This window comes from Branchiostoma floridae, chromosome 6 (assembly GCF_000003815.2).
Source record: "Branchiostoma floridae strain S238N-H82 chromosome 6, Bfl_VNyyK, whole genome shotgun sequence".
In the NCBI taxonomy this organism is placed as follows: Eukaryota; Metazoa; Chordata; class Leptocardii; order Amphioxiformes; family Branchiostomatidae; genus Branchiostoma; species Branchiostoma floridae.
In genome coordinates this window covers 9,481,070-9,501,868 of record NC_049984.1, presented here as the reverse complement: position 1 = coordinate 9,501,868, position 20,799 = coordinate 9,481,070, and the positions used below count along the sequence as shown (strand labels likewise).

General features: G+C 39.8%; 2 protein-coding genes across 6 annotated transcripts in view; one reads left to right on the top strand and one right to left on the bottom strand.

The window, feature by feature from the left end:
• Nucleotides 1-20,799, top strand: part of LOC118418555 (probable phospholipid-transporting ATPase IIB) — a 33,555-nt gene that overhangs the window by 6,874 nt on the left and 5,882 nt on the right. The window contains exons 11-25 of the mRNA XM_035824552.1: nucleotides 48-118; nucleotides 694-859; nucleotides 1,260-1,316; nucleotides 1,536-1,638; nucleotides 2,131-2,324; nucleotides 2,832-2,993; nucleotides 3,865-3,957; nucleotides 4,180-4,263; nucleotides 4,762-4,884; nucleotides 5,292-5,339; nucleotides 5,708-5,806; nucleotides 6,270-6,359; nucleotides 7,400-7,544; nucleotides 8,400-8,464; nucleotides 20,541-20,696. Coding sequence (XP_035680445.1) covers nucleotides 48-118; nucleotides 694-859; nucleotides 1,260-1,316; nucleotides 1,536-1,638; nucleotides 2,131-2,324; nucleotides 2,832-2,993; nucleotides 3,865-3,957; nucleotides 4,180-4,263; nucleotides 4,762-4,884; nucleotides 5,292-5,339; nucleotides 5,708-5,806; nucleotides 6,270-6,359; nucleotides 7,400-7,544; nucleotides 8,400-8,464; nucleotides 20,541-20,696 — 1,656 coding nt within the window. The remainder of the gene's footprint in view (nucleotides 1-47; nucleotides 119-693; nucleotides 860-1,259; nucleotides 1,317-1,535; nucleotides 1,639-2,130; nucleotides 2,325-2,831; nucleotides 2,994-3,864; nucleotides 3,958-4,179; nucleotides 4,264-4,761; nucleotides 4,885-5,291; nucleotides 5,340-5,707; nucleotides 5,807-6,269; nucleotides 6,360-7,399; nucleotides 7,545-8,399; nucleotides 8,465-20,540; nucleotides 20,697-20,799) is intronic.
• On the bottom strand, nucleotides 8,595-14,479 carry LOC118418542 (tomoregulin-2-like). 5 transcript variants are annotated; one of them, XM_035824531.1, is made up of 5 exons: nucleotides 13,868-14,479; nucleotides 12,736-12,801; nucleotides 10,653-10,773; nucleotides 10,315-10,476; nucleotides 8,595-9,829 (listed from the first exon to the last, which is right to left on the bottom strand). In XM_035824531.1, exons 1-5 carry the CDS (start codon nucleotides 13,950-13,952, stop codon nucleotides 9,739-9,741), a joined length of 525 nt encoding a protein of 174 aa, XP_035680424.1. In that variant the 5' UTR covers nucleotides 13,953-14,479; the 3' UTR covers nucleotides 8,595-9,738. The 5 variants fall into 5 exon arrangements, with proteins under 5 accessions (XP_035680424.1, XP_035680425.1, XP_035680426.1 ...); XM_035824532.1 differs by having other exon boundaries at nucleotides 10,653-10,770; XM_035824533.1 differs by having other exon boundaries at nucleotides 8,595-9,916; nucleotides 13,868-14,478.

The window sequence follows — 20,799 nt, the reverse complement described above, 5'->3', positions numbered from 1 at the left end:
CTGTTGAAATGAAAAGTGCCACTTTTATGTTGATGTGCTTTCTGCAGGGTTTTGGAGGACCTTGGTACAGATACTTCTTCAGGTTTATCCTCTTGTTCTCCTACATCATTCCCATAAGGTGAGTTCAACTTTCATTATTCAGAATAAATTTGATGTAGGCTCCTATTTGTATAATGTACTATGTCATAGTAGCCGATACATTCTAAGGCTTCTCCTGCTTCATATATTGATGTTAGTGCTGTGGATATAAATGATGCTACAATATCAACTGTTTTTAAAGATTGTGCCTTTGTGTTCTCCATATTCAGCAGTAATTATGTGTACAGTACTTTTGTTTGAAACATTTGATGCAGAGACTGCCTTACTGTGGTGCTAAAGCTTCCCGGTTTGCCATATATGCACACATGCAGTATATGGTTTTTACGAGTTGAAAGTACAATGTAATAAATAACAAAAAGCAGTATTACTCAAGCAAATGGATAAATATTATTTGGAAACGGTCAGACATTTCCTATCTTTCGTCACTGCAGTGTCACTGACAAAAGATAGTGGATGCTATCTGAAACGTCTGACCATTTCCAAATCTATAATTATCCAGTTGCTTGAGAAACTGCTTTTTGGCGTATCTTACTACCTCAATGTCTAACCTTCATAGACGTACAATGTGATAAGTTTTGAATGATGTGTTTACAGTTTGAGAGTCAACCTTGACATGGGGAAGGCAGCGTACTCGTGGATGATCTCGCGAGACAAGGAGATCCCAGGAACAGTGGTCCGCAGCAGTACCATCACCGAGGACCTTGGCAGGATCCTGTACCTCCTGTCAGACAAGACAGGCACACTCACACAGAACGAAATGGTTGGTTCTTGTTAAGTCTTTTTACATAGCTTTAATGTCTCAAGTTTATCATTGCAATCTTTGGGCATCAATACTAAATAATGTTCAATACAAATGTATGTTTCTTAGTATTATTACTGTAACTTTGAGAGCCATTATTTCCTTTATATCAGATTTTCTTTTGTAAATGTTGCCTTGTATTTCTTATTTTGTGAAAACTTTCTAGTTAAGTTCCTTTATAATAGGAAGTGTGTTTTATGGTAAAGACTGAAATTTAAGAAATGCTATTTATCCCATGACCTTAAAGCATCTCACTGTCATTGTAAAAAAAGTTGATTGCTCTACTTTTGATTTCTTTGTTATGCCTCTCTGTCAGTACATGTATCACTGAGAGGTTTGTTATTTTTGTCTATTTCTGAAGGTCTTCAAAAAGATCCACCTTGGGACTGTGTCCTTCAGCGGAGATTCAATGGATGAGGTAAGTACACTTTTGTTCTGTGACCTTGCTTTTGAACAAGCTTTGCAAAAAGCTGCATTTGAACAAGCATTGCAAAAAGCTGCATTTGTTATTTTTTCTTTCAACGTTTCATTGAATAGATAACTCAAAATTCTGGTATTAAATCTTGTTGTATTCCATATTCTGACATTATAAAATGTATTCTGACCTTTTTCATTTTTTAATCATTCAAATGCAAAGGTTGTGAGCCACTTGCGGACGGCTTATGCTCACCCCACGGTAGCAGGCCAGCCAGCCAGCACAACGTCCACTCCCAGCAGGAAGGGGTCATCTACTCCACAGCAGCCCATGGTGCGTTACGATCAATTACCTCTGTTTTGTATGGTTTATGTCTTTTTACCTTCGCCAAGAAGGTTTAGTTTTGGGTAGCATTTGTACATTGTATGTATGTAATATATGTATGTTTTAGTATATGTATCAAGATGTGGTAGAAATCCACAGCACCATACAAATTGCTGATTTTGGTAAGACTGTCTTAAGCAAATCAGGGATGCCACAAGCTATCATGTCTATCATAGGTTCTGATATTGCTGATGCCATTTTAATCTTTAATATGGAGTACAATTGAGATCTTGGCTGAGTTGTGTGTTTCAATTTTGTTGAAGTTTGAAATAAATGGCAGCTTCAAGTGAAATCAATGAGTAGTATTACATCTAAATAGAAGTTATCTAGCATACACTGTAGTAGCTCTAGAAAGGTTCTGGATATAAGTTGCAAGGTATATGTATATTATTGTATGGTTGATACAGCCCTACATACTGACAGTTGACACATGCCCCACCCCCACAGATCCGTCGTACCGTGGTGACACGTGTCCTGGAGGCAGTGAAAGCACTCGCCCTGTGCCACAACGTAACACCAGTGTATGAGAGTGAGGAGGAGGAGAATGAAGCCGTGGAGGCAGATCAAGTGGAGGCAGACCAGGAGGGGGACAAGACGATCACATACCAGGCCTCCAGTCCTGATGAGGTCAGAATTCAACAGAATTCACTTCTTCAACACAATCTTCATCATAGATTCTTAGTTTGTACAGTCATAGTGGCTTGAACAGATGGCACTGTTAATCTGCTACATGTACCCACAGTGTTTGTGTGCACTGCCTTATTTCACTCCAGATCAAAGTTTGTTTGATCCTTTGTTTATGACAAGTTTCCATGCCTCTTGCACTTTTAGGATACCAGAAAATAATCCTCTTATGTGTTGTTATTACAAATATTTTCTAGGTCCATCACTGCTTGTAGCCATATACCTTTTCTCAGTGAGTTTTGTTTTGGGCTTTTATGTCTTCTGCTTTCTTTTTATTTGCAGAACAATAGTGTCACAGGTCCATCTTTGCCCTTCTGACTTTTTTTTTCAATGAAATGGTTGTTTGGGTTCAGGCTTCTGTACATTCTGTCTATTTAAAAAATCCAAGACAGCAATGGTATCAGTTATCACAGGTCCAACTAAACCTGAATATTCCCTTTGTGATGACAGGTTGCCCTGGTGACATGGACAGAGGAGATCGGTCTGAAGCTGATCAGGAGAGACCTGACGTCCATGCAGCTCATGACCCCCAGCGGAGCCATCCAGACGTACGACATCCTGCAGGTGTTCCCCTTCACCTCCGAGAGCAAGAGGATGGGCATCATCGTTAGGGTCAGCACTTTTTCTCTGGGCACATTTCTCCAGCATTAGTTAACCATATCACAAGTTGCTATTTCTCCACATCATCTTCATCTCCACAATGTTTATATTTAATTCAAATGTTGTGTAATTCTTTTCAGTGACTGTCATATACAATATAGAACATGTTTTTTATTGTCATGCTACACTTAAATTCTGTCTGGTGGCATGCATATATTATCTGTATTGCCACAAAAGTCTACTAACTGTTAAAGTGTGATCTAGGAAGGCTGCCAGAGATTTGCAGTGTAAAGGGGGATTAAGCAAAGTTTATTATATTTATTATATTATGAAAGTTCTAAGCAATAATTGTATTAGCAAGACAAGATACAATACAACCAAGTAATGTGCCAACTCAAAAGTCATAGACTCCAGTCTGGGGTAGTCCAGGCATTGTTCACTGGTCTGTATCCCACCTCACACAGGGAAATAAACTTACATACACACACGTACTGAACAGAAACAGCTTGTTTTCAGATTGAGTCACTACATATCCATTCAATCTTTATTACATTATGAGGTGTTGAATTGTATTATGATTTTTACATTTTGACAGGGGAAGAGCATGTACAATTCACATGTTCTTGCTTCCGTTGATTTGCTTTATGTTTTATTGTGGTTTTTTAAAAATGTGCAAATAGTTAAATTTAAATCAAACTTCCAGACTAACCAAGTGCTCAAGTGTACCACATCCCTAAGGACTCACTTTGCACATGTGTACTAAACAGTGGCAGGAGATGTACTCTTACTAACAGGTAACAGAGGTAACTAGAGTTACATCTTAAGATTTCATAACATAAAGATGTGTTAACTGGACATTATTATTGTTGACTTGTTTCCTCAGGAGGAGGTGACAGGAGAGATCACTTTCTACATGAAGGGTGCCGATGTCGTGATGTCATCTATTGTGCAGTACAACGATTGGCTGGATGAGGAGGTACAGTTAGAATTTAAAACTTGCCATTGTGACTGTCAACTCTTAGTTATAATGACCACTGGATAGTTTTCTCTATCCTTGCTGCAGCCCATCTCTGTAACCAAGTTTGTATACTATAGGGTTGTAGTCTGGAGATCTAGATCTAGCTATAGAGGGTTGGATAGACTAAATCTTACAAACAGAAGGGAATACTGACATTGAACCGTGTCTTGTTATCCTTAGTGTGGCAACATGGCAAGGGAAGGGCTGAGGACCCTGGTGGTGGCCAAGAAGACTCTAACAGAAGAGCAGTACCAGGACTTTGAGGTAGGATGTTAAAACTATGAGTCATGATTCAGAATATAAAGTATTGAATTCTGAACACATCATTTCTGATTTTACTAGTGGTAGGCACTTTATGAGAAGACTGGGTGTTGTATTCCTGCATGATGACTTTTTATTTCAGAGCTGTTACAACAGTACAAAGCATACACATCAGTGCAAAGTTGATTGTTGAAACCTTGTGTATTGCAGAGCCATTACAACAGCTCAAAGCTCATAGTTGAAACCTTGTGTATTGCAGAGCTGTTACAACAGCTCAAAGCTGATTGTTGAAACCTTGTGTCTTGCAGAGCCATTACAACAGTGCTCTGATTTTTCAAACCTTGTGTATTGCAGATCCGGTACAACAGTGCAAAGCTGATTGTTGAAACCTTGTGTATTGCAAAGCCGTTACAGCAGTGCAAAGCTGATTGTTGAAACCTTGTGTATTGCAAAGCCGTTACAGCAGTGCAAAGCTGATTGTTGAAACATTATGTATTACAGAGCCGTTACAGCAGTGCGAAGCTGAGTGTCCAGGACCGAGCGCTGAAGGTGAGTGCAGTGGTGGAGAGTCTGGAGCGAGACATGGAACTCTTGTGCCTGACTGGGGTGGAGGACAAACTACAGGTGAGTCCAGGGGCACTGAAGGGACAGGTTTTACATGTCTGTTCTGTTAGCAAGCTCCTGAGTTAAAGATAAGGAAGGGCATGGACATGTGCACAGGATTCCTCAATTGTGAGTTTATGACTTTTACAATGACATTAGAATGACTACAATTAGAGGACAACCCGTCCGCTGATCTTCAGAAATGAAAAAAAGATCAGCAAAATGATTGACAACTTTTGTATTGCTAAGTATGCTCATCTTAAGCTTCATTTTAAGAATCTTGAACTAGTGAATGAAGTTAGGGCTTATTTCTTCAGAAAGATCACCAAAATGGAACATAACTTACATGGTGTGTAAACACCCCCATGTCCTCACTTAGCTGCAGTTTTCAGCTTGTAAACTAGGTGGTGTTGTTACTTCCACTACAGGCTGATGTTAGACCAACGCTGGAGCTGCTGAGAAATGCAGGCATCAAGGTAATTAACCTAGCCACAATGTTAAGGCTTTTTGTTGGAATACTTATGTGGGGAAGTATGAGAATTACTGTACAGTGAGGTATACTTGGTACTGACACACTGATAAGTGTCGGAGTTTTTGAAAGTATGTCTACTTTGAGAATGCCATTGGCACAATCAGAGGAGAGATGAATGTTGTTTGGACCATCTGTCTAGGGCACTGAAGTTTTATATGCATCATAATGTCGCTTATATACATGTGAGAGCTAAATTTCAAAGTTACAGGGACAGAAGAACTTGTGTAGTTGTAGCTCATGTACATTGTACACTCTAATCATTTAGTTATGATATGAAGATGTGAGCTTTGCTGAGACTCCTCTGTCTTGTAGGTGTGGATGTTAACAGGAGACAAACTGGAGACAGCTGAGTGTATCGCCAAGAGTTCCCGACTTGTTTCCAGAACACAGACCATACATGTCTTCAAACAGGTCGGTCTAAGGTCATGTTAATGTCTTTTGTTTGAATTTTTTAAGTGTCTTTATCTCTTACAGTCAGATTCTTCAACCATTTCAGTCTCCTCTACTACTAACTGTAAACTTAAGGTAGCGTGTGTAGTCCAGTGGTTAGCGGCCCTGCCTCTGGAACTAGAAGCCTGGAGTTTTATTCCGGCTGTGTCGCTTATTTGACATGCACACTACCAGAAATGGTTGCAGTCCCTAGGATGGGACGTTAAGCCCTGGTCCACTGTTCATTGTGGTTGTCGAAAAGAGCAAGGGGAATTTCTCAGTACAATGAACCTGTAAATACTGTATAAAGCGTCTGTCTTCTCTGTCATGACCAGTGGAAAACTAGCTCTTCAGTGATCTAAAACTAGATCAAGATCACTTTCCTTTCCTTTTACTACTTGTGCTTCCTTGATGAGAAATGTTGTGTTCCCTTCTTTGTTTCCAGGTTAGTAATCGAGCTGAGGCTCACTTGGAGCTGAACGCCTTCAGGAGAAAGAATGACTCCGCCCTGGTCATCAGAGGTGACTCCATGGAGGTAAAGAACCTGAATTTTCCCATTGTAACAGTATAGAAACATAATAATCTTTGATGAATGGTACAGCCTTTAGGCTACTTGCGAGCCTTGAAAAACAACTGCAGCTCTCCCAAGGGAAAACACGATTTGCCTCACGGCACCGAATTTAACCTCAAGTTACCTCGTAGATCACAGGATAGATAAGGCAAGAAATCAGCACAAGTTCTTTAGCTCCATCCCTTAACTCTCAAGTGCCATAGTGGGTATTGCATTAGTATTTATAGTACATGTGTATGTCTTGACATTCCTTTAAGGTTATGCAAAATAGTCTTTTAATGAGTATCAGGGCAGCTACCTGCCTAACACACATTCACTGTATGTTGTAGCTAAAAATATTCCCAGTCAGTAGGTGGGGCTTGCTTTTATTCTGACAGTGTGTTGTTACCAGGGTCATGACACTATCTATTGTTGTCAACTGTTGTGATCATGAGACCCCACCCAGGATATATGGTCCCTGGGGGATATAGGCTCTGAACAGGGTAATAAATGGATGTCTGTTGAGTGTACTTTTTAAGTTTTTGTGTAAGGTTTATGACTAGTAAGCAGCTTGTGGTGATCATGTACAACATTACCTGAAGTTTGGACCAAATTATATATTTATGTCTCTCTCCTGTGATATAAGAAATAAAGATTTGCATGAAAGCTCATCTGTGTTGGTATAATCCATATTGAAATTCTGAACTGTCATCCAACACAAAAATTAAATTCAAAAATTAAATTTAATTAGTTTAAGTGTAGTGTAAGTAAGTAAATGTAAACCCTTCTTTAAACATTAAGATAAATTTGTTACAATTCATTCAAGCTGTGCTCTTTCAATATTTCTTTCTTTCATGTGTTGTAATCATAAGCCTTTGTGTGGTGTTTGTGATGACTGCAGGTGTGTCTGAAGTACTATGAACATGAGTTTAAGCCTTTGTGTGCTGTTTGTGTGGATTGCAGGTGTGTCTGAAGTACTATGAACATGAGTTTAAGCCTTTGTGTGTTGTTTGTGATGACTGCAGGTGTGTCTGAAGTACTATGAACATGAGTTCATGGAGCTGGCCTGCCAGTGCCCAGCTGTCATCATCTGCAGATGTTCTCCCACACAGAAAGCGGAGGTGGTGCGACTCATCAAGCAGCACACTCGCAGGAGATGTGCAGCTATAGGTACGGAGGGATATACTCAAGTGGGTGTAATAATAGTCTACGGTGGTCCACATTCATCATGACATCTAACTGCCATGGCCTGTGGGCAGGAGATGGGGGGCTGTCATTGCGATTTCATCATTTACAAGCATTTGTCACCAACCCTCATCTTACAGTATGTTATAGTCCACATTCATCGTATGTTATAGTCCACATTCGTGTGGCATCGTGTGGCGCAATCGGTTAGGTGTTTGACCCAGACCCCAGAGGTAACAGGTTCAAAAGTGCTGATTTGTTCTGATGTTGGGAACACAACTTTCCTCACTTCACTCAGGTGAAAATGAGTACAAAATGTACCTAGCTTCGGGTTAGGGCCGTCCCTCAGATAGGACATTAAATTGAGATCCCGTGTTTGAGGAGAGCTACACTTTAAGCACGTTAAAGATCCCAGCATTCTTACTGACAAGAGTAGGGGTCCTTCCCGGTGTGAGTGGTTCAAAACCTAAAGTCCTTTGGCTGCACATACAAAATGTAGGGCAATTGCTGTCATATTTAGGTCACCCGAGTTATTGGCAAACGCTCCAGGCCCATGCTATTTAGCCTCATCTACGTGTGTTGTAAGCTGCTCACAATTCAGCCCCTGGCTATGAAGAGAGAGTAGTCAGCTCACCTAATAACACAATAACACAATACTATTAGGCCCTTCCATGGCCCTTAAGTAGGAAAGACATGAGGAGGCTGCAATCACCCATCATCTTGCTTCTGTTGCTATGAGTGAATTTTGTCTTGCAGCATATTGTACTTTATGTACTGTTGCCCTACATGTGGTGTTAACTACCACCCAGCGGGTTCACAGCTGTGTTTTCTCCTCTATAGGGGATGGTGGGAATGATGTCAGCATGATCCAAGCTGCGGATGCAGGCATTGGGATTGTGGGAAAGGTACGTGGAACTCAAGTCGTATAAGTACAATTATGTCCAAACTTTGTCTAGAGGTTTAGAGCACATTTAGGTCAATGTAGTCAACTTTGCTACTGGTGAAAATAAGCAGAAAATGAGCGGCAACAATTCATTCAGGTATCAATTTTTTCTTTAATTGTATTTACTCAGTAATAATACATCCATCCATCCCACATTGAAATTATGTACTTATATTACATAATTTACTGGCGACTTTGTCACAAAGTTGCTTGTCAAACCCAATGTCGTGAAAAGATGTACTGGGTTGACTTGTACATAATGTTTACAGTGCTGAATTTTGTTTTTAATCTGACATGCATGCAAACAACATTCTTCTACAAAATTGTTTCTAACCTTTAGCTTATTAATAATAAGCATGAATTCTAACAATTTTTTTTTGAAAGCCTTTTTACCTATACTTGCTACGTTTGTTTACGATCATGATGATAATGATATTCTCCAGTCTGCTTTGTACAAATGGTGTTGTGTGCTGCATTCTTCGATCAGCGCCTATAGCAGGATTTCTAGTTTTGACAGTCTTCATATTCACACAGGTTGTAGTAACGTTAGTTCACCTTTATCCGTTGGGTAACCTATATCCGTTGCTTTTAAAAACCGGGTATTTGGGGATATCACGTTGAGGGACGTTGGTTTAAAATTGCAATATTTTCTGTACATTGCAGTTTAAGACTACCACCCGTCAACTTCATGTGCCTAAATACCCTGTTTTGAAAAACAATGGATATAGGCTACCCCGCGGATAAAGGTGAACTAACGTTACAGTGTTATGTAATAAAGTCTGTGTGTTAAAGGTGCTGTCTAAAAAAAAGTGCTCTCAACATACTAGAATCCTTCAGAAGAACTTAGTGCTGCCTCTTGAAATGCATTTGTGATGCCTCTTTAACGTACATACTGTAAAGGAGTTTGGAGAGATTGTCTACAAATGCACTTACTAATAGTAGACATCTAAGTCTATACATATATTATTCAGTTCCTGCTGGATCCAACCCAACCCCACCCAACCCAACCCAAATCCCTACATACACCTGATGTACATTGTACCTGTTTCTGCTCTCAGGCTAGCCTTCAGTTTCTGCATGCATACTGCCTTGTACAACATGTTATCAATACTGGCCCAGATAGTATCTTTATATATAAAAGATGGGAGAAACAACTCAGGATTGTACAAGATTATATGCTTCAGAACTATAAGAGTTCTGCTTCTTGAGAGTACAAGTCTCTTGATTCTGATGTTGTCAGTTGTCACCTTCAGTTAAGTGGCCATTTTCTGGTCTGTTCTTCTCTGGGTCTCTGGAGTTTTGTCTGGCTTGGCGTTCCCTTTTCCAACTGCAAGGAAGCAGAGGGAAGCTGGGTTAGACTAGGGCCTCTCTAGTCACAAGGGACTCGGAGTTGTGCTCCTGGCTTTGTCTTTTCCTACAGAGTAGTAGTGCAGGGGTATAATTTAATGTGGTAAGTCTACATGAAAAAATCTATAGACAAATTATATTGTCACTAATCAAACACATTTAGGTTTTGTTATAAAGATTTCCACAAGAACAAGAAACAATTGGTGCAAACTCTAGTCAGAAAAAAATTTCTGTCTGCCTTATCAGATTCTGTATAGAAAAGGTAATATTGTCAGAGAGCTGACCAAGAAGCAAATCACTTTTTTGTTGAAGCTTTTCCACTGTCATTTTTAGTAGAGTTGTCATCTATTTGTTTTCCATTTTGCAGTAACAGAACCACTATATAGACCTTGAAATAGTTGTAAATGCATTAAATTGACTTGAATTGAATAGAATTGAATTGAACTGAATAAGACATGAACCCACCTCACAAGGATACAGATGATCCCCACCAAGGCAAGTATAATGATGCCGCCACACACAGCTCCAGCAATCACATAGTTCTTATCTTCTGGCTTACCGCTTTGGGTTTCCAGATAGAGTGGGTTACTTCTTTCACAGCGACGACCAATGTAATCTATTGGACACCTGTTGGAAACATGTACAGTGAGTTCACAGTCAGTATCAATCTTTTCTGATGCCGGGCATAAAAAAACATGAACTAAAGGAGCTGTCAACTTCAGCATGGAACTAATGAATATGACAAGAGACAACATGTCACAAACCTAATACATTCAAGCTAAGAGACTTGAAATAATACTTACTCACATCTTGGCTCTCGATGATTATGTCCAACCTGTACGGTAAGGCACACACCACCATTCAAACAGAATCCATCGTATCGTCTAGAAGGACATGGCAGCTGAGTAGTAGTGTACCGGTCTTCTGTGGAAAATGGTAGAAGCAAGTTTAAAATCACTCTCTTCCTCATCAGACATTAAGTAAACAATTAACCTCGCCACCAGTCTTTTGTTATGTTTGCCCTGTAAACCTCATACAGAGCATTAGCCCTCAAAGGTGCATTACCCGTTAAGCAATGTTAACTGTACTTTGGCAAGGAAGGCCACAACAGAACACAGTGACATTATTATTGCACATGCCACAAAACTCAAGCATGCATAAATGCAGTGACAGGAGAATGTTCCAGATAAAAGGATTAGAAAAGAAGTACTCAAAACAGGTGACAGTGTGACTGCCTGAAAAATTCCATTGATCGATAAGTAACTAAGATTGGTTATGTTCTCAGGCCTTGCTTGTAGCATATCCAGGAGTAACGTAAGTGCTGGGTTTATCAGAAATATGTCATGCTCCATTCTAAAGCTACGTGATCATGATGTTTCTACAACATTGAATTCTGACTCTCAACTGAAGAAGTCAAACATTGACATTATGTCAGGTGGGATATCGTTTAAAAGCAAGATCTTAAGTTAACCAAAAATGCCTAAACTTTCTATCATAGGAATCTGGAGCATCATTCTCAATGCTTTCCAAACTGCATTGTATCATTACTCTAACCTCTAATTTTAAGTCTGGTGGGAAGAATTTAAAAATGGAGATTACTGTTCATCATTTATCAGCGAGGACCTCACTTGAAATTTTCTCAGACTTAGTGAAAATGGAGTGCAAAAACTGTCTTCTGAAAATTATGGTTAATCTATGTCTTTGCGGAAAGTCTTCAAATTAAAGCTAATTGTGCTACATTAGTGTTACTTCTATTGGAGTCTCGTCGCTAAATGGCTGCCCTAACTGTTTGATCCTGCCGACCTTTCTGACTAACAGACCCCAAGTCAAACCCTTTGAAGTACTGTTATTTCAAGTCTTTCCAGGAATTTATTAATTTACGGGTCCAAACTATACATGTAGCATAGGAGTATAGGGAGTATGCTGCTTTCTTGGCTCAATCTGAGGTCTATTTGATACAAAGAACTGCTGTCCTGTCTTCCTTTTTTTTACGAAAATTTAGAAATCTGTTGAATTCTGTCAGTGTTGAATTTTAAACTTTGCAGTTTTATTTTTAATAGTAAAACTTTGAAATCTTGATTCATATACAGCACCCTTCTACTCTCTTCAAAATGACAAATTATGCAATTTCAGTGCAGGAATCTGACAGACGGTGCTACAATAGTAGAGGGTCTGCATGGGGGGTCCTGACAACGATTTACGCTAAATTCTGGATGCCTGACTTAATGCTTTACGTTAAATTCACAAAGGCTACCAACCCTTCACGCTTTATACCACTACGAATTATGTAAAATAAGACAGCTTCCCTACGAATTACGGGAAATTAAAAAGGCCTGCCTACGCCTTACGGAAAAGAGTATGCAGACCCTCATAGTAGTAGGAAAGCTAATGGCAATGCCCTTCCACTTTCGCTCTCACCTTTCCCACGATATGTAGAATGGAGTTAACAAGAGGAGGGAATAGAAGGTCATATGTCAGACTTAGACGCTGTCAGACATATTTTGTGAAACAGGTGTGCTTTGATTTACGTACCGTCCAGCTGATTGCAACTTGCCTTCCAGTAAGTCCCAAGAGATTATCCAACCTTTTACTCTTAATTGCCATTTGTGCTAAATGTACAGCATAGTTTTTGATAGATACTAATAGATGCACCCAACTTCCTCATAATTAGTTGCACGATTCACCCACCAAAAAGGAAGCTGGCATAAAGACATGAACAGGTCCTGCCACATGACACACCAGGTATGTGAAGCACGTACAGCCGAGAGGAGAGTAAGCTGCCCACCCAGCCACCGCAACAAGTAATTACACGCTTCAGGAAGATTGAGGTTTTTATTATCCAACTCAGGAAGGACCCACACCCTCCCTTTAGCTTCAAACACATGCCTGGCATTTTTGTCCTCATGAGTCCTAGGGATGTCGGCGCTGTTGAACTGTCCAACCTCTCTTCTTCTGTGAACAAGGATGATATGACACAAGTCGAGTACAGGTCACGATTACCGCTCGGCTCTAATGGCCAGAGCGCCATCCCCATTGATTTCCTCCCCCTGATTATTGCCTATAAAAGTTAATGTTGATTGTGTGAGGAGTTTAATGTGGTTGATCTGTCTGCACACAGTGGTGGGTACACCTGTGTCTGATGAAATCTCTAGGCCAACCGCTATGTGACCATGGCGGTTTAAACCCCGTGTTGTGAAAGCAAACACTGGAAGAGCGCTCCGCTGTGAGTTGTCTAGCAGCTTGCCCCATGACCTTGGAGCACATGTGTGGGCATAGATCTGTGTGAAAACGTCTACAACCAGGGTTTCTGTACTCATAGGGAGAACTATACTCAGCAATTTATGTTTTGAGTTTGATTGATTTTCTTAAGTTTGATCAATCCTTTTTATTTGTAGGGTGACCTAGTAATGTAACAGAAAAAAAGATTTCTAGGTATGCACACATCAGGTGTGTGGAAAATTAGACTTCATAAACTTGAGACTCTATACTACCATGAAGACAATTGATTCAAATGTGAATTTCTGGAATTATGCCCTTTTTGGCCTGACAAAACGAGCATCATGTAACAAGTAAAGTTTACCTGTGGGAAAATTGTTCCAATCTGTCTGACTGATCGTAAGCCTTCACTGCCATGTACCCATATTGGGGACATATTGCTTTACAATGTATCGACTCAATCACTTCAATGGCTTGGAAAATTACATATTGGGGTTGCCATTCGGATTATGTCTTGACTAGTTGCCCTATTGTAGTCTGTCACTGTCTATCGATTTACAAACGAGTATACAAGAATGTTACCTGTGAGAAAAATAAATGCCTTTAACTTGAAGTTAAACTGGTAAGAATTTGGTTTCTTTTTGTGTGGCTGAAACTGTGTTCTGTTGTGGTATGATAAGGCAGTACGACAGTATAGGAGTTTCAAATACAGTGCTACCATATTTGTTTTTGACTAGTAATGTAATGTTCTTGTAGTGACTAATATGTTTTCTAGAATATGTAGTAAAAAGTGCATTCTTACCTGTTTGAATCTGTGCCTTGGCCACTTGAATAAGGCACCAGTATCCAACAGCTAACAGGACATTCCAGACACTCTGGGGACGCATGGTGTGTGTGGTCTCGGCTTTAGCAGCGGCCTGTGAAGACTGGTCAGTCGTCTGCCCTATCACACTATTTAAATACCTCTCCAGCTGTCAAAATCTACCGACAGGATACGTCAGTCGCTGACGTTGTTTCCTCTTCTTTTACAGAGAATTTACCAAGCCCACAGGATACATTTGAAGATGTCGTTTTGACGTTTTAGCCTAGATACTTCCGGAAGTGGGTCTCCTCTCAGGTTTCCCACCTTCAGTTGCTATTGTCTCCACTTGCTCCTACGTCACCTGTAATTGCCATGCCTGGCATGCCTGCAAACCAGTTAGTTAACCCTCTGCCCCTCCAGGCGTTTCGTGCTATTGTTACACCTTTTCTGTGGGGCTCTGCAGGTGTTTGGCGGTGCTGTTATAATGGCCTTGTTGCCATGGTAACGGAGACGTTGGAAAGGCGGGCCACGAGGCAGATGAGTCCGTTTGATGTTGCCGTATAAGGAGAAATGACACGGCGGAGGGCTGGCTAATTCAGGTGTGCCCCGCGCATAAGTGAGCCCATTCCCACCGCATGTAATTAACCACACCCAACAGTTGGGTACAGCTGTCCCCTGGGGCCAGTAGTATAGCCAAAAGGGATATAAAAAAGGGATATAAAGAAGCAAGATGAGTCAGAGACTATTGTCAATTCACAAAATGCATGTTATGATTTCCTTTTCTTACTTAAGAAATTCCAGGAAATGTGAAGGAGTATAAGGACAGAGTTGGAGGATAGTTGGAGGTGGGGGATTCCCTGGATGTTCTAACTCAACTTTGAAAAATTTGATGTTCACCCTTATTGCTTTCTGTATGATTCAAGATATGTGGAATTTGCATTATCAAAACCTTTAACATGTATAACAGCTTTTTTGATGATTATCGTAGTATATAAAGAGAGATTTTTAGTGACCAGGTGTTGGATACAGTCAGACTAAGACATTAGTGATGAAAGAGGGGATAATCAATTGATCCAGACAAGGAGGTTATATACAGATGTAGGACAAAGTTTGACCCATGATGATTACTTCTATCTGGTTGTTTTCCCCCTTGAAATTTTGCTCAGCCCTGGCTAAGTGTCAAGTGTTCCGCGTCTTGGAAAGGTGAAAGAGTCTTTCATCTGGTATGATAGTCTGGTTGGGTACTTGGTTCTGGGAATTGTCACAGCAGGAATCAAAGCCAAGAATTAAGTGATTAAAGGGATGTCGTGGCAGACTTCCTGATTTGTTCCAAATGTTCCCTCCTAGATGAAGCGGTGGACACTCAGTTATACTGTAAATGCATTTAAGTTCACGGGGATTTAATTTCGCGGTAGGGGATAATTAAAAGGGCTTTTTGCAGTGGTTTTAAGTTCGCGGTAGCACCATGCATGCACTGTAGTCTCTTACTGCCATGGAAAATGTTCGCGGTGGTTTTAAGTTCGCAGTGAAGTGGCCACCGCGAAAACCGTGAACATTATACCACCGCGAAAGTTTCTGCATTTACAGTATTTGCACATGTGGCTTCTTTTAAGTAAGTAGCATAGGAGTCAACAGATAATTGTGTTTGAAATTGTGATTTAATAGTGCTGATACAGCTGTATTCAGGTGTGTCTCACAGGATGGAATCTGCTGAATTATCTTAAAAATTTGTTTGCTTTTTTAAAAGCTTCCTGGAATCAATACAATATTGTCTTATTGAATCATGAATTTCATGATCACACAAAAATGAGCTCCACTGTGTATTTGGTAGGTTGATATTCTAGATTCAAAGTTTCAGACGTGTATGTGGATCAAAGTTTCTGAGCCCTAAATCGAATTTCTATTCCTGATTACAGTAACTTCTTGTTTATATCTTAAAACCGTGGTCTTAAATTGCAACAGTTTTAAGCGACCATAACTTCCCTTGACAACAGTATTACACACAGTAGGATAGATATGAAAATCTTTCTCATGTGAAGTAATGATAAGAATGCGCAATGAAATGTACATGTATTGACCTGCACATACATGTAAAAATTAAAAGCCTATCAAGTAACTTGTCACTTGCATACATATCTCCATCAGTGTCAGGTAGCTGATCTTTTCACAGGTTGATAAAAAAAAACTTGATATTCCCGTCTGTATTACAATTTCATGTGCTGAATGAGTTGAAACTTTTCACTAACGTCTTCATATCACATAAACCTTGAAAAAAGAAAACTGGCTAATATTTCTACATTTTACCTTGAATCATATAATCTTAACATACAATGTTTCTGAAATACCCTGCTTTCCTTTCTACTGTCAGGCTCTAACAAATAGTTCATAGATTATAAAATAATATAGGCTGGGTTTTTTTCTCTACTACAGTGGAAGCCAGTTAATTGGACAACAGATTAACGCACACTTCTGTTAACTGCACGGAACCCCCAAATTCCAAACCGGTGCGGTCCAGCTAGATAACTTCGCATTATTGCACGAGCCGGATAATTGCACCAAATTCACTGGCAAATAGGCCGTGCAATTAAGCGGCTTCTACTGTACTTAAAAAAAATTGCGGAAAATTATTACAGACTGCGTAAAGGTCAAATGTCGGTTGCCCCCACACACCACATTCTATAACCTGTCATTACATGTTTTCACTCCATTAGAACCATGGTCTTAAACAGCATTTTAATGGGAAAGTTGTGATGGCCTGGCTCCAACTCATGAACACTGTTCAAAAATAAGGCATCTTTGAACTCTCTTCAAATCTCTTGCAAGAATATAGAATGATACATACAATTTCTCTAGACATTTCTGTTTGCCTGGTTATATATGCATTAAGGCCTATACATGTTCCTATAGGAATAATTTTCCATAAAATCATGAAATTCCATTGTTAAAGCATGTTCCATGTTATCTTTCTTTCCAGTGAAACTTAAATTCCATTTTCCCAACATAAACAAAGTTATCAACCAGTGACAACATTGGAATGTAGACAGTGCTTTCCCTATAACACCAGGCCTTTAGTATATGTAATTAGCCATTGTCTGAAGTTTCGGATTGATGGAAAACTGACCTGAACATGAGATATTTTATCCTGTCTGAAGTTAACACTTTCTGGTTACATAGTGTTGGATCTAGTTGTTCTTGTTCCTCACATCTTTGTGTACTTGAGTCCTTGTAGGCTACTGCAGACCTTGTGTCTTGTGGGGTTACATATAGCTGAACAGCCTCTTACTAAGCCTGTGGTTTTGACAGCGTTGACCAAAGTACTCCGTTGTACAGCTGAAAAGAAAAGTAGGACTCAGAGTCTGTTCAATATATTTCTTTGATTCAAGCAAAATGCTTAACACTGTTTTGTACTTACTGTAACCGTGCCAACATCTCCCATGGAAAAAGGCTTTTTTTAACAAACCAGGCATAGAATTCCCTCTTATACGTATGTCCAATTATGACCTTTCAGGGTACCTGATGGCCAACAGAAACAATGGGCAGCACACCTATTTTGCCTGATCAACACACTTATTTTTCTAGTCGACACACCTATTTTTCTGCTCAACACATGCTAACACTAGTTCACCTTTATCCGCCGGGTTGCCTATATCCGTTGTAATTATGAACAGGGAATTTAGGGATATCAAGTCGACGGACAGTACCGGTAGTTTCTTCAGTATATTTGAATTTTCAAAATACTATGGTTTGAAACTACCGTCCGTCGACTTGATATCCCAAAATACCCTTGTTTTTTAAACAACGGATATAGGTTAACCCGCAGATAAAGGTGAATAAGCGTTACACACTAACTTTTTTTATTTTTTTTTGTGTGCACCATACCAATTTAATTTGTTGGCTGTTAGATTTTTTCAGAAAAAAAAATGGAGCCACAGGGCAAAAAAAGACTTGACTCATGCTTGACACACATCTAGCCTATTAACGAATTTAGCAAGTCAATTACATATGAAGAACATATACAGTGCACAGCACTGTTTGCTTCTTTCAAATAAATACGTAATATACGCTGCACATTCTGAGCATATTTCATACTTCAGTTGTGTATATGAAGTATGTAATATTGCGGACAACTCCATATGAAGAAAATGTTAATACAGACCCATGGACTTTATACACACAAGTGTGACGCCTCCTTAGGTAGAAATGATTTTGGATATCATCTTTGATGAAATTCAGCCATCTAATCGATCGCAAATGTCTCACTTCAAAGCCTGCAGTGTATTCTTCTCTATGTCACATCAATTTGCAATGAACAAGAGATCAAAATATTCAATCAATATTCATCGAGTCATGAGCGGAATTTTCTTTGACCTTTCCACATGTCTAAGAGAGGTGGGGCACAGAGATCTTACCGACACGATGGTCTATCATGGTTCCACACACAGGTTCCACCATTCACACACCAACCCGTGAAGCCGCCTTCCTCGGACGAACCTTCGGGACAAGATTCATCCTCAGCTGAATCCGCTGTAGAGAGGAACATCCCCGTCAGTTCTCTCTTATCATACAAGGAAAACCTGCAGCTAACTTTTACCCCCGGGATACTGGTGACACTGATGTGCAGCTAGCTAAACATTTTAGGAAGAGAAGGAGGTGCTTTGCCACATGGATCAAACGCTGTGTACTCAAGAGCTAAAGGTTCCATCCTAGGATTGGCCAATCTTGGATACGTTTTGAGGGATTGCATTCCACTTTGGATTGTGATGCCATGCTGGCTTCATGCATCAATGCTCTGAACCTAAAAGAAGTCATCACACTTTTATGAAAAAAAATTTAGCTGAATTAGGGTGTTTGGCTGAAAATTACCCATAGAATTGCATTTCTAGCTACATCTACTTGTAGATGCACCCTGCTTTATCTCAGCTCAGAAAATTAGTGTAGTGATGACTACTCCTGTCTATAGTAGGTAGCTCTATCAGGTAATGTACTATAAACTAAAAGCAAGAAACTTTTAATTTTCATATACAGCAAACACCGTTGACATGTTTTTCCTTGCATTAGAACATACATGTAAGAGTCTAACTTGAGTCTATATATTGGTTGTTGCCTTTTCTAGCCAAGTGGCCTTGCATTGAATGGACCCATTAACAACGCACAATGTAACAGACCAACCTGTAATGTATGGAAGGGTAGCAGCAAGGCAGCATAGCAGCAGCATCCAGATATAAGCCATTGTAGTCGGCCCACCCAATAACATTGTAGAGTAGATGTGTCTTTATGAGATAGCAGCTTGGTGAAACTTTCTGACAATAAGTGATGTCCTCCCATGTTCATCCCCTTTAAAACTGTACCGACACCCCCGTGACTGTGTATAATAAATGGTTGGAATTACTTCTTAATGTGCCTTCACACCCATAAGTGGTTAGAATTACTTGTAATGGACTTGAAATCCCACAAAGTCCTCAGACAACATTACATAATTGCATTTTGTCAGTCCATGTGGGAACTTTTCAATGTCGTTTGTTAGTTTTTTTGTCCATGGGGGAATTTTCAATGTCGTTTGTTAGTTTTTTTGTCCATGGGGTAACTTTTCAAGGTTATTTGCCCGATATGAAGTTAACCTTTTGCTTCTTCTGTGTCTTGACAACTCCTGTTTCATCATCATCATCCGGCGTCACTGTTGCACAGATGGCCATGACTTCCTCCATCCTTCCCTATCCTCCATAGTCTTTCATAATGTACACCATCCATCAGACTCTTTTCCAGGAAAGAAGACACTGATTATGTAAAAGAATCTTTGCCCAAAGGCCGATTGATATGTGCAGTGGCTGGAATATACTTCCTGTATTGCCTACAGGTGGATTCCTGTCATTTTTTTCAAACAAAGGGAAAAACTCTCCAACTTTGCTCATTCAATATGACATAACAGAGCATATACAACCTTTTCATGATAATTATGGTATTACTTCTGTAATTTTTAACACACATAAAGCCCTTCATTTGGCTGATTAACCTCAGTCTATGCTTCTCTTTTATCGGTCTAGTCTGTTCAGATGGTCATTTCCAGCCTACACTATATGTACCAGACAGATTAAACTTACTAGACAAAGACAATGTCAATGTGTCCATGGATAAAAGGTTTTCTATGCCAGTTTCCTTATTTTCCAGCATGCATCATTCACTTACTTTGCTATTTTTTTACTAACAGAGCCTGTATTAGCATCATTACAGATGATGTGGGGCCTATACAAATACTGTACTGTAATACCAACTAACTGATATTACAACGTAAAGAAGAAAAGAAAATTTTTTAAAGTTTATGTCACATTACAATCAAAGCCTGTGCAAATACAAAGATGAATTCTTTGTATCTTCATCCGCATTTCTGTAGGGTCTGCCACTAACATGTTATGTTATGTGTATATTTTTTACATATGTCCAGGAAGAATAGCAGTGTACAAATTTTTAGAATTTGTATCACAGCTAATGGACTAATAAAGCCTCTCAAAGCCTCTCTCTCAAACCAGCCCAAAGCTGCCAAGGCAGACCCATGTAATGACTTGTCTTATTGTCAATAATGTCAAAGTTAAAGTCATAGAGTATAGAAGTTCTCAATAAAGTCCACGTTCAAGGTTCAATAAAGTTAACATTCACATTCAACATTATATTGTTTCAGGAAGGGAAGCAGGCATCGTTGGCAGCTGATTTCTCCATCACACAGTTTAAACATGTAGGGAAGCTGCTGGTGGTGCATGGGCGTAACAGCTACAAGCGCTCGGCCTCCCTCAGTCAGTTCGTCATCCATCGGGGACTCATCATCTCCACCATGCAGGTGGGTGGGCAGAGAATGAAGGCCACTAGGATCTTAGTAAAAAAGCTAAAGTTGCCCATACGTCAGTGAGATGCGTCAGGCCCATGCGTCAGTAAGATGCGTC

Coding starts and splice junctions, on each gene's coding strand:
- LOC118418542 (XM_035824531.1), bottom strand. CDS start 13,952: ATGCGTCCCCAGAGTGTCTGGAATGTCCTGTTAGCTGTTGGATACTGG. Junction 10,774..12,735: donor CATGAGGACAAAAATGCCAG/GCATGTGTTTGA, acceptor CATTTTCCACAG/AAGACCGGTACACTACTACT. Junction 9,830..10,314: donor ATCATCTGTATCCTTGTGAG/GTGGGTTCATGT, acceptor GCTTCCTTGCAG/TTGGAAAAGGGAACGCCAAG.